The sequence below is a fragment of the Sphaerodactylus townsendi genome, linkage group LG17, assembly GCF_021028975.2.
Source record: "Sphaerodactylus townsendi isolate TG3544 linkage group LG17, MPM_Stown_v2.3, whole genome shotgun sequence".
NCBI lineage: Eukaryota > Metazoa > Chordata > Lepidosauria > Squamata > Sphaerodactylidae > Sphaerodactylus > Sphaerodactylus townsendi.
The window spans coordinates 13022054-13034555 of NC_059441.1; the positions used below are offsets into that span (position 1 = coordinate 13022054).

Sequence of the window (12502 nt, forward strand, 5' to 3'; positions counted from 1 at the left end):
CCCTGGCCATTAGCAGCAGAAGGGCAAGTAAACACCATCTCTCAGGGCCCTTCCGCACATGCAGAATAATGCACTTTCAATCCACTTTCAATGCACTTTGCAGCTGGGCGGAATAGCAAAAAAATTGTGAAAGTGGATTGAAAGCGGAGGTGGGATCCAGCAGGTTCTCACAGGTTCCCGAGAGTAGGTTACTAAATATTTGTGTGTGCCGAGAGGGGGTTACTAATGGGTGATTTTGCCACGTGATTTTTGCCTTAGTTACGCCCCTCCTCTCAACAGTAGCGCGCAGAACTTGAAGCAGTCTAGCAGGAGGTGCACCGGTGCACCGGGGTGTGTGGCAGCCTGCGCCTGTGTGCATTCGTTTCCTGCCCAAGGACCGGCGCAGTGGCTGCGTCCTTGCCACAGCCCCGTTTAGGAATGCCCTGCCCCCAGAATGCCCGGCCACACCCCTGTCGTGCCCCACCCAGCCCCATTGGCGCTATGCCACAGTTTGAATTCCACCACCATGGGAACCTGTTACTAAAAATTTTGGATCCCACCACTGATTGAAAGCGCACTGTTCTGCCTGTTGGTTTGGCCCAATACAATACCTTCTCAGCCGTCTTCTCCTTCTGCTGGAAACTCTTAACAAGCTGTATAGGATACCAGAGGCTCAAGACCACAAGGCACAAAATGATTGGGATGGAAGAGAGCAGGGAATAGTACCTATAAATCTGAGAAAGAGAGAAAAAAAGCGGGGAATAAAGAGAGTGTGTTGAGCAGACTTGCTGCACGCCAGACTTGCTGCACGCCAGACACATATAACAAAAAACTACATGAATTTGGAGGAGGGACTGTAAGAAACAACGCGCCACACTCCGGCTATCATTATCTCGTCATCATAGGTTCCTGATCTGGAGGATGATTTCAATTCTGCCTCTGCTATTTTAATGTCATTGGTTAGCTTGTCTTAAGAACATAAGAACGTAAGAACGAGCCTGCTGGATCAGACCAGAGTCCATCTAGTCCAGCTCTCTGCTACTCGCAGTGGCCCACCAGGTGCCTTTGGGAGCTCACATTGCAGGATATGAGAGCAATGGCCTTCTGCTGCTGCTGCTGCTGCTCCCGAGCACCTGGTCTGCTAAGGCATTTGCAATCTGAGATCAAGGAGGATCAAGATTGGTAGCCATAGATTGACTTCTCCATAAATCTGTCCAAGCCCCTTTTAAAGCTATCCAGGTTAGTGGCCATCACCACCTCCTGTGGCAGCATATTCCAAACACCATTCTCACGTTGCGTGAAGAAGTGTTTTCTTTTATTAGTCCTAATTCTTCCCCCCAGCATTTTCAATGTGTGCCCCCTGGTTCTAGTATTGTGAGAAAGAGAGAAAAAATTCTTCTTCAGTAGCAGTCTCTATAATGAGCAACCTCAAATCTAGGGAGGACTTATTTAGAATATTTGACCATCTAACTTTAAAATTTTCTGAGTCATTAAACAGAGTGGGACGCTTCTGGACTTTCAATCTCCTGGGTATTCTGTTCTGTGTCACCTATTCTATGAGTGCCGTAGCATGCTAGTGTGTTCTAATTTTCCTATTTTTTAAAATTAATCAGTCCTATCCGATTATTATCCATAACAGCAGTGGTGGGATCCAAAAATTTTAGTAACAGGTTCCCATGGTGGTGGGATTCAAACTGTGGTGTAGTGCCAATGGGGCTGGGCGGGTCATGATGGGGGCGTGGCCAGGCATTTGGGGGGCAGGGCATTCCTGGGCGGGGCTGTGGCAAGGACACAGCTGCTGCGCCGGTCCTTGGTCGGGAAACGAATGCACGCAGGCGCAGGCTGCCACGCACGCCGGGGCACTTCCTGCTAGACTGCTTCTAAGTTCTGTGCTTACTGTTGATAGTAATAAGGCGTAACTAAGGCAAAAATCACGTGGCAAAATCACCAATTAGTAACCCCCCCACACAAATAATTAGTAACCTACTCTCGGGAACCTGTGAGAACCTGCTGGATCCCACCTCTGCATAACAGAGTGATTATCAAACCCAACGATAAACGTGCAAAACCAAAATGCAATGAAAAGGGCCCTGTTTGCTGATACCTTATCTGAATCCAGCACCAATTTCATTCCTTGCACGTCAAGTCATGCAGGCATGAAGTTAAAGCATGAAACAAAAGTCCATTAGAGATAAATCTACAAGGTGCATGGAATTTTTTTTATTTAAAATGCCTGATCAAAGTTGGGTGCTTTAATGTCTTTGACGCCATGCAACCAGCTTTAAAAAATATATTTAAAAACTGCTCCAAGGGCCAGGGTGGGATATGGCTTGACCCAAAGACCGGTTGGCTGGGCAGCGCTAAGCACGGCCTCTGGCAGCAAACAGGAAGAATGGAGCCCACTTGCAGAGGCGTATCTAGGAAAAATGAAGCCCAGAGACAAAATCTTAATTTTCCAGCCCATACGCCCCCCCGCACACACAGGTGTCCAGGTCTACCAGCCAGAGCCCAGGTCTACCACCTGGAGCCCACACCGGCATCCAGGTCCATTGCCTGAAGCTCACACTGGTATCCAGGTCTACTTCCTGGAGCTCACACCGGCATCCAGGTCTACTGCCTGGAGCTCCCACCAGCAGCCAGGTCTACTGCCTGGAGCCCACACCGGCATCCAGGTCCATTGCCTGAAGCTCACACTGGTATCCAGGTCTACTTCCTGGAGCTCACACAGGCATCCAGGTCTACTGCCTGGAGCTCCCACCAGCAGCCAGGTCCACCACCTGGAGCCCACACCGGCATCCAGGTCCATTGCCTGAAGCTCACACTGGTATCCAGGTCTACTGCCTGGTGCTCCCACCAGCAGCCAGGTCTACTGCCTGGAGCCCACACCGGCATCCAGGTCTATGCCTAGGAGCTGACACTGGTATCCAGGTCTACTGCTTGGAGCCACCGGCAGTGTCCAGGTCTACTATCTGAAGCTGGTGCTGGTGCCCAGGTCTAAGTGAGCCCGGGGACATGGGTTACCCCATGTCCCCATAGGCCCGTGGTGGCGAACCTTTGGCACTCCAGATGTTGTGGACTACAATTCCCATCAGCCCCTGCCAGCATGGCTAATTGGCCTGCTGGCAGGGGCTGATGGGAATTGTAGTCCACAACATCTGGAGTGCCAAAGGTTCGCCACCACTACCATAGGCAGTACGCCCCTGCACACTTGAAGGCCAAAAGATTGTACCTCTGCCCCAGAGGCAGTGAGAAACTTTCCATCTTCTTAGATGGATTTAGCAACACGTTGATGGCGGAATTCACTGCCTTGGAGAGTGGTGGAGTCTCCTTCTTTCGAGGTTTCTAAACAGAGGCTGGATGAACATATGTTGGGAGTGCTTTGATTGTGTGTTGCTGCATGGGAGGGGGTTGGACTGGATGGCTCTTGTGGCCTCTTCCAACTCTATGGTTCTATGACTCTATGATTCTACGTTGACTTTTCTTTACCTTGGGTGACTCGGGGCATTCCACCTTCTGCCAGATATGACCCACACAATGGCACCACGACAGCAAGCAGCCAAAGAAGTACCCAATTCTGTGTTGGACTGTAGCACATGCAATTAAAGGGTAGTAGAAGGCAGGGTAATAGAGCAAAGCCATGATCTTCGAATACTCTAGAGGTAGAGGGAAAGCAAAGGGGCCAAGGGGGAGAAAATGGTCTCAGTACAGACAAAGATTAAAACAGACAGTATGGCAATCCGGGTCATGTTAACGCATGCGGGGAACGACCCACAGTGGGATTCCCACAATCAACTCCTCAGAATGCTGCACGGCCTTCGCTATCAGCAGACACTAATGGCGCATTCATACTTTTAATCGTGTGTTAATAATTGTAAATTAGTTTTGTATTTTTGCAATTTCAATAATGAAAGCAGACAATGGCAATTACTCAACTTATGAAAAGGATGTCAACGTGCCTAGGGGACACAGTCTCTGCCTACTCCTAGAAGGGTTAACTTTGGATTTCTCTAGTCATCTGTGTAAGTATAGTTTTTCATACCAATGTTTTCCCTTTGAGGAAACTACACCGGACAAGTCCCTCGGTACATCCTCGGAGTTTCTTTGGATTAAGCGATATTCCCAGAGAGTCGGACACAAGCATGTGCTAAATGTGTCCGCACATTTGTGGAGACTGTCCACAATTTTATGCAATTGCTTCCATCTGCGTCAAATGAGTAGCCACGTGTCTTCGTATAAGGTGTGAAACCCAACGGGGCAAAGTGGTAAACTGCAACACTGCAGTCAAAACGCGGCTCACAACCTGAGTTCAGTCCCGACAGAAGTCAACTCAAGGTCAACTTAACCTTCCAGCCTTCTGAAGTTGGTGAAATGATTTCCGAGTTTGCTGGGGATAAGGCAGTGGTGGGATCCAAAAATTTTAGTAACAGGTTCCCATGGTGGTGGGATTCAAACTGTGGTGTAGCGCCAATGGGGCTGGGTGGGGCAGCAACAAGGGCGTGGCCAGGTATTCCAAGGGTATTCAAGGGTAGTGGTAAGGACGCAGCCATTCCCCACGTCCGTCCTTGGGCGGGAAACGAATGCCCGCAGGCGCAGGCTGCCACGCACGCCGGTGCACCTCCTGCTAGACTGCTTCAAGTTCTGTGCGCTAATTGAAGAGGAGGGGCATAACTAAGGCAGAAATCACGCGGGCAAAATCACCCATTAGTAACCCCCTCTCGGCACACACAAATAATTAGTAACCTACTCTCGGGAACCTGTGAGAACCTGCTGGATCCCACCTCTGGGATAAGATGTAGATGACTGGAAAGACAAGGGCATACCATCTCACAAACATAGTCTGCCTAGTAAATGTCATAATGCTTACATCATAAGGACCCGGTACGTAACCGGGGGGGGGAGGCCAGCTACTTTGCTTTTACCAACCCCCCCCCCCCCACCCCCGTTACATACAAAAGTCATGCAGGTCTCTTTTATTCTGCATGCTCTGATTTTGAAGCCAAGACTGGTCCTTAGAACACAGTACATCTCTTCCTTAGAGGAGAAATTCTAAATCCTGCATGTGCTTTTCCTGTTTACTTAAATGGTATTAAGTTGCATTCTGGTATTTTTCTAAGCGGCTTTAGGTCCCCGTTGAAGAGAAAAGCTGGGTGAAATGATTAAATGAATAAATCAAGTCCCCAACGTTTGCTTGCCTTCCACGTTTTTGTTCGTATTTCAGTGTTGCTTCTGGACCTTTGATTGCCCTTCAAGTTCATATAAGAATGGATAGTACAGAAATCAAGGAGGGTATGCATTAATTTCCCCCTCCTGCGCCATTTACACAGGCAGGGTCGAAGAAGAAGAGTTGGATTTGTCTTCCCCCTTTCTCTCCTGTAAGGAGACTCAAAGGGGCTTACAAACTCCTTTCCCTTCCCCCCTCACAACAAACACCCTGTGAGGTAGGTGGGGCTGAGGTAGGTGGGGCTGAGAGAGCTCTGTGACTAACTGTGACTAGCTCCAAGGTCACCTTAGCTGGCATGTCGTAAGAGTGCACAGGCTAATCTGAATTCCCCTGATAAGCCTCCACAGCTCAAGCGGCAGAGCAGGGAATCAAACCCGGTTCCTCCAGATTAGAATGCACCTGCTCTTAGCCATTACGCCACTGCTGCTCTTAACCACTATGCCACTGCTGCTAGAGATGCCAACCTCCAGGTGGGACCTGGGAATCCCTCAAAGCCACAGCTCATCTTCAAATGACAGAGATCAATTATCCTAGAGAAGAAGGATGCTCTGGAAAGTGGACTCTATGGCTTTGTACCCCATCGAGGTCCTTGTTCTCCCAAAGCTACACCCCAAATCTCCAGGACATTCCCAATTTGGATGAGCCAGCTCCGCCCACCTCCCGCACCAGTGACTGTGGATACCTGACAACCCTAAACGAGGGTGAAGACAAAGTGCATAGAGATCGGTGGGGTGCTGTGTGGTTTCTGGGCTGTATGGCCGTGTTCTAGCAGCATTCTCTCCTGACGTTTCGCCTGCATCTGTGGCTGGCACAGATCCTCTGAAGATGCCAGCCACAGATGCAGGCGAAACGTCAGGAGAGAATGCTGCTAGAACACGGTCCTACAGTCCGGAAACCACACAGCACCCCAGTGATTCCGGCCGTGAAAGCCTTCGACAATGCATAGAGATCCTTTTTAGGTTGCAGAAAAGTGGACTGATTTTAAAACAAATCCCCCCCACCCCCCGACACACACACAAAAGGTTTGAAGTGGAGCCCCCACAAGACTGTACGGACAAGTATTCTGGGAAAGGAAAGGCTCTCCAGGCTCATGGGTGATTTCCTCACTGGCGATTAATCCTGGGACAGTCACCCGAAATATCCAGGTTCCCTCGAGATCTCCTCACAGCCGAACCATGGAACACAGATCAGTCCTGTTTTTGGCACTCCCGCCCCGCTCCATCATGGGATTTTCCTGGACCTGCTTGTATATGCACCTCACTCCAATGTGAGCTAATAGGAGATGGGGGCTACACATTTGAGGGTCCATAACTTTGGCCCCCCCTGAACCAAACTTCACCAAACCTGGGTGGTATCATCAGGAGGGTCCCCTAAAGATATTCTGAAATGGTGGTGTTGCTAGCTTAACAATTGCACCCCTGACAGCAGGCACCCCCCAAAGGGGCAGGCCTAGATGTCTTCACTAGAAACATGCTGCAGTGAGAATGTTGGAACCTGGATGAAAAGGTGCCGATTCTTTTGAAACTGGGTTGTATCTAGATTAAGTTTTCAGTGGGGATTCGGCCCTGGAAACAATTGCATCTGTTTGAGTTACCTCGACTGTGCGAAGTGGAGCTGGAGATGAAAGGCAGGGGGTTAGCATCTAGGACCAGCACGCATAAGGAGGAGAAGAGGATGCCGAACACGGCGACTATCACTCCCTTGTTTCCCTCCTCTTCTAAGAAATTCACGGGACTGCAAGAAACAAAAATCGGCAGGAAAACTGGGGTTAGAACGGAAAAGAGCCAGGCATGTCCCTGAGAGATTTCTTCAAGCATGGTTAGTACTGTGCCATTTCTGCACAAGTACCTGAAAACGTTTGCAAAACATTTTCAGTCCTCTCCTTTTTGTTGGCACCTGACCCTCTTAAGAACATAAGAACATAAGAACATAAGGACAAGCCAGCTGGATCAGACCAGAGTCCATCTAGTCCAGCTCTCTGCTACTCGCAGTGGCCCACCAGGTGCCTTTGGGAGCTCACAGGCAGGATGCGAAAGCAAGGGCCTTCTGCTGCTGCTGCTGCTCCCGAGCACCTGGTCAGCTAAGGCATTTGCAATCTCAGATCAAGATTGGTAGCCAGAGATCGACTTCTCCTCCATAAATCTGTCCAAGCCCCTTTTAAAGCTATCCAGGTTAGTGGCCATCACCACCTCCTGTGGCAGCATATTCCAAACACCAGTCATGCGTTGTGTGAAGAAATGCTTCCTTTTAGTAGTCCTAATTCTTCCCCCCAGCATTTTCAATGTACGCCCCCTGGCTTTAGTATTGTGAGAAAGAGAGAAAACACTTCCTGGTTGCCATTTTATGATTCTCTAGTTTTATTTTTTCCTGCTCTTTGGATTCGTAGCTTTAATGCTTCAAAGCCTCCTGGTGCGATTCCCGTACATTGTGTCTTCATGGCTTCAAAGGCATTACTCCCCAAAATTAAAAAAAAAAAACCCCGATGGAAATAAATGGGCAAGATGACAGAGCAAGCTCAGAAAATGGCGCCAAGGAGGAAGTCAAGAGAAGACGTTTTCACAAAAAGAAGTGCTAAAATTCAGGATGCATGTAAAACATTTTGAGACTGGAAATGGAGCATTTTGGGCTAAAAACCATGCAGAACTCCTTGGAGGAAACTTTTTTATTTCCTGCCTCAAAACGTTTGATTTTGGTTGTGTGGAAAGGGCCCATGGTTCGGTGATAGAAGAAGAAGAAGAGTTTGGATTTATATCCCCCCTTTCTCTCCTGTAAGGAGACTCAAAGGGGCTTACAATCTCCTCCCCCCACACACAACAAACACCCTGTGAGGTGGGTGGGGCTGAGCGAGCTCCAAAGAACTGTGGCTAGTCCAATGTCACCCAGCTGGCATGTGTTGGGAGTGCACAAGCTAATCTAGTTCACCAGATAAGCCTCCCCAGCTCAAGTGGCAGAGCGGAGAATCAAACCCGGTTCTCCAGATTAGAGTGCCCCTGCTCTTAACCACTACATCACACTGGACTTTATATCCTAGAGGTTCAAGGTTAGGATGAACTCTGTCATCTGTAGTCATTATTCCAGTTTGCACAATCAGTTTCTATAAACTTCAAAGCATCCGTGTTCTCCAAGGGAACTGATCTCTGAAGCCTGGAGATCTGTTGTAATCTGGGGGATCCCCCAGATCCCACCTGAAGGCTGGCATTCCTAATTCACATCTGCTTTTGGCAGTGCTTACCCACTCAAGTCTTGGGGGGCAGAAACCTGGACATGTAGTCACAATTTTCAGTCACCACGTACCTAGTAGATGCATTCTCCCTAAACCAGAGGTGTCACACTCGCAGCCCTCCAGATGTTCACGAACTACAATTCCCATCAGTCCCTCCCAACGTGAGCATTGGCTTTACTGGCAAGGGCTGATGGGAATTGTAGTTCATTAACATCTGAAGGGCCGTGAGTTTGACACCTGTGCTCTAAGCTGAACCCAAGCCCTTGATTTCAAAACATACCTCAACAGACCAGGAGCTCCGTCCAAACAACTTTTATAGAGGCGCTTCCTTTTTACCAGCAGAGAGAGCACCAGCAATATGACCAGCTTCAGAAAAAAAAGAAAAGAAACATTAGATAAGTTTAGCTTTGTTTGAATACCTCCAACCCATATCATAAGAACATAAAAACTAGCCTGCTGGATCAGACCAGAGTCCATCTAGTCCAGCTCTCTGCTACTCGCAGTGGCCCACCAGGTGCCTTTGGGAGCTCACATGCAGGAGGTGAAAGCAATGGCCTTCTGCTGCTGCTATTCCCGAGCACCTGGTCTGCTCAGGCATTTGCAATCTGAGATCAAGGAGGATCAAGATTGGGAGCCATAGATCGACTTCTCCTCCATCAATCTGTCCAAGCCCCTTTTAAAGCCATCCAGGTTAGTGGCCATCACCACCTCCTGTGGTAGCATATTCCAAACACCAATCACACGTTGCGTGAAGAAGTGTTTCCTTTCAATAGTCCTAATTCTTCCCCCACCCCCCCCAGCAATTTCAATATACGCCCCCTGGTTTTAGCATTGTGAGAAAGACTATATCAAAGACACAAATGTCCCATCAGCTTGAAGTAGGCGAAGGCATGTAGGGACTGTAGGTTTTACATTGCGCAATCCAAATCACGATAACAAAAATAAAACACAAATTCTGGAGAGGAGAGGGAGAGAGATGATGCCACATTTTCATGGCACAGATTCTTGGCTCAGGAGGCAGCTATTCCTTACAGTACAGCTGTGGGAACATCTTTTAGTTCTCAATTTTTGCAGTGTTTAACACCCAGTCCCAAAATTTGTAAAAGTGTGTGTAGAGTTTTCCCTGCTTGGCTTAGCATTTTCAACAACTGTCTGGAATACAGAAAACAAACAAAACTGGTTTTCCTTAATGTAAAAATTTGGCAGAAGTTAAAAGGCCCAGTGCAGATTTTAATAGCAAGCACTGGTTTTGCCAAAGGGACCCCAGGATCCAAAATGGAATATTTATTACATGCCCCCCAAACCCAAGCTATTTGTATTCTCTCTGGTCAAACTCAGGACTCTCCATGCAACGACGGAGGAGGAGGAGGAGGAGGAGGAGGAGGAGAAAAAGAAGAAAAAGAAGAAAAAGAAAAAAGAAGACGAAGAAGAAGAAGAAGAAGAGGAGGAGGAGGAGGAGGAGGAAGAGGAAGAGGAAGAGGAGGAATTTGGATTTATTCCCCACCTTTCTCTCCTATACAAGCTTACAACAGGCTGACCAGACGTCCTGCTTTTGGCGGGACAGTCCTGCCTTTAAACAATTTGTCCAGCGTCCCGCGGGTTCTTCAAATTGTCCCGATTTTTGGGAGGCTGCCGCACTGCCTTCTGGAGTGCAAGGCAGTGCGGCAGCCTCCCGCGTGCGCGGCTGCAGGAGCACGGCCTTCTGGGGCTTGCCGTTTCCTGCCCTGTCACAGGGCAGCAAACGGCAAGCCCCAGAAGGCAGTGCGCTCCTGCGGCCGCGCGCACATGCCGCCTACCCCCCCTTGTCCCGGTTCACAAAAGTGACCATCTGGTCATCTTAGCTTACAAGCTCCTTTCCCTTCCTCTCCCCACAACAGACACCTTGTGAGATAGGTGGGGCTGAGAGAGTTCTGGATGAACTGTGATTAGCCCAAGGTCACCCAGCAGGAATGTAGGAGTGCGGAAACACACCTGGTTCACCAGATAAGCCTCCACCACTCAGATGGAGGAGTGGGGAATCAAACCTGGTTCTCCAGATTAGAATCCACCTGCTCTTAACCACTGCACCCCGCTGGCTGAGCATGGTAACTATGCATCAACCCATAACATAAACTAAAAGCCCCCATCCATTGACTTGCAGTTCTACCTCCAATGTTACCTTACATTTATCATCACATGTGAGAACGAGGCACTTACGGATACTGGAGCCATGCAGGCATGGTAGAGATCGTAAGGGATGGTCGGGTAGCAGGCTGAGACGGCATCACGATTCGTGCTGCAGAACGGAGAAATATAAATAATTTAAAATACATTCGCTTTAAAAAAAAAAGAGGGATAAGAGATGACTGAGGGCTGTGAAATGTAATCAAATCAGCGGTGCCCTGCCAAGAGGAAAAAATGTCGCACTGAGAAAGGCGGCCTGCCTCAGGGGACCAAATACTTATCCTATCTCTGCAGTATTTGGGCCGATTCGGCAAAATCCTATGTCGTATGTGCAAAGCCATTTTCTGGTTCTTTTTTTTTTAGGCGGCAGTCGTTTGAGGGCAGTGTTTACATATATTATGCTAATAGGAAGCAATATATATTGAAATGAAGGGGAATCGGAAAAGGAGAATGCCCAAATTAACTTGGGGGGTGGGTGGGTGCAGAAGGCATTGGCTTTGCAAGCAAAGATTAAAAGCGCTAAATAAGCGTATCATGGTTAGAGGAGAATTCGGGGGATATGGAGAACCGTGGAAATTCATTCGAAGAGGGAAAATACGCTGTAACAGATAAGGGATTTGTTAATGTGTGGTCCCAACAGACCTCAGCAGGGATGAGAGTATTTAATGAAGCAGAAGTTTTGGGAACTACTGTGCTGTAGTGGTTAGAGTCAGAGGTGGGATCCAGCAGGTTCTCACAGGTTCCAGAGAGTAGGTTACTAATTATTTGTGTGCGCCGAGAGGGGGTTACTAATGGGTGATTTTGCCACGTGATTTTTGCCTTAGTTACGCCCTCCTCTCAGCAATAGCGCGCAGAACTTGAAGCAGTCTAGCAGGAGGTGCACCGGCGTGCGTGGCAGCCTGCGCCTGCGTACATTCGTTTCCCGCCCAAGGACTGGCGCAGTGGCTGCGTCCTTGCCACAGCCCCGCCCAGGAATGCCCCGCCCCCGGAATGCCCGCCCAAGCCCCCGTCGTGCCCCGCCCAGCCCCATCAGCGCTACGCCACAGTTTGAATCCCACCACTATATGGGAACCAGTTACTAAATTTTTTGGATCCCACCACTGGTTAGAGTGTTGTGTTGGGCTGGGATCTTGGCAGTTCCAGATTCGAATCTCAACTCTGCCATGGAAGATTGCCAGGTGACCTTGGGACAGTCACACACTTTAAGTGTGAACTACACCACAGGATTGTTGTGAAGACGAAATGGAAGAGAAGAGGACAACGTAATCTGTTTTGGGTTCCCACTGGGGAGAAAGATGATGTATAAATACAAGAAAATAATATTAAAAAACTAAAGTCAAGGCAGATGGAGGAAGTCTTTAAGAAAGTACCAACTTCCATCACAGACTACAGAGAACCAGGCTTGATGGCTACCAAGCAAAGATCATCTTAAATATGTTTCCCCGAAGCTAGGCAACGAATAATAATAATTTGACCCTCTGTTAAGAATGTAATCAAGATAAAAAACAAAGGCCCCTTCCGCACACGCAAAATAATGCATTTTCAAACCACTTTCACAACTGTTTGCAAGTGGATTTTGCCATTCCGCACAGCTTCAAAGAGCACTGAAAGCAGTTTGAAAGTGCATTATTCTGCATGTGCGGACTGAGCCAAAGGTTCTGGTGGGTTTTCCAGGCTGTGTGGCCATGGTCTGGTGGCCTAGTGACCACGGCCATACAGCCTGGAAAACCCACCAGAACCAGTTGAATCCGGCCGTGAAAGCCTTTGAGAAAATGATGTTGTGGACTCATTTATTCATGGTGAAGTTAGGAGGGTTGTTAGTTACTTCCCTCAAGCAGCAAAACCCACCAGAACCAGTTGAATCTGGCCGTGAAAGCCTTCAACAATACAAAGATAACTTGGGCTGGGTCATTTGT

General features: G+C 48.6%; 1 protein-coding gene across 5 annotated transcripts in view; it reads right to left on the minus strand.

Moving 5' to 3' along the window:
• Positions 1-12502, minus strand: part of STRA6 (signaling receptor and transporter of retinol STRA6) — a 48113-nt gene that overhangs the window by 22387 nt on the left and 13224 nt on the right. For all 5 annotated transcript variants that reach the window (XR_007243257.1, XM_048481980.1, XM_048481979.1 and 2 more), the window contains 5 exons: positions 10620-10698; positions 8704-8789; positions 6795-6934; positions 3466-3632; positions 591-713 (listed from right to left, as the gene is read on the minus strand). Coding sequence is in view for 4 of the 5 variants with exons in the window: in XM_048481980.1 (XP_048337937.1) it covers positions 591-713; positions 3466-3632; positions 6795-6934; positions 8704-8789; positions 10620-10698 (595 nt within the window). In the remaining variant the exon portion in view is untranslated. The remainder of the gene's footprint in view (positions 1-590; positions 714-3465; positions 3633-6794; positions 6935-8703; positions 8790-10619; positions 10699-12502) is intronic.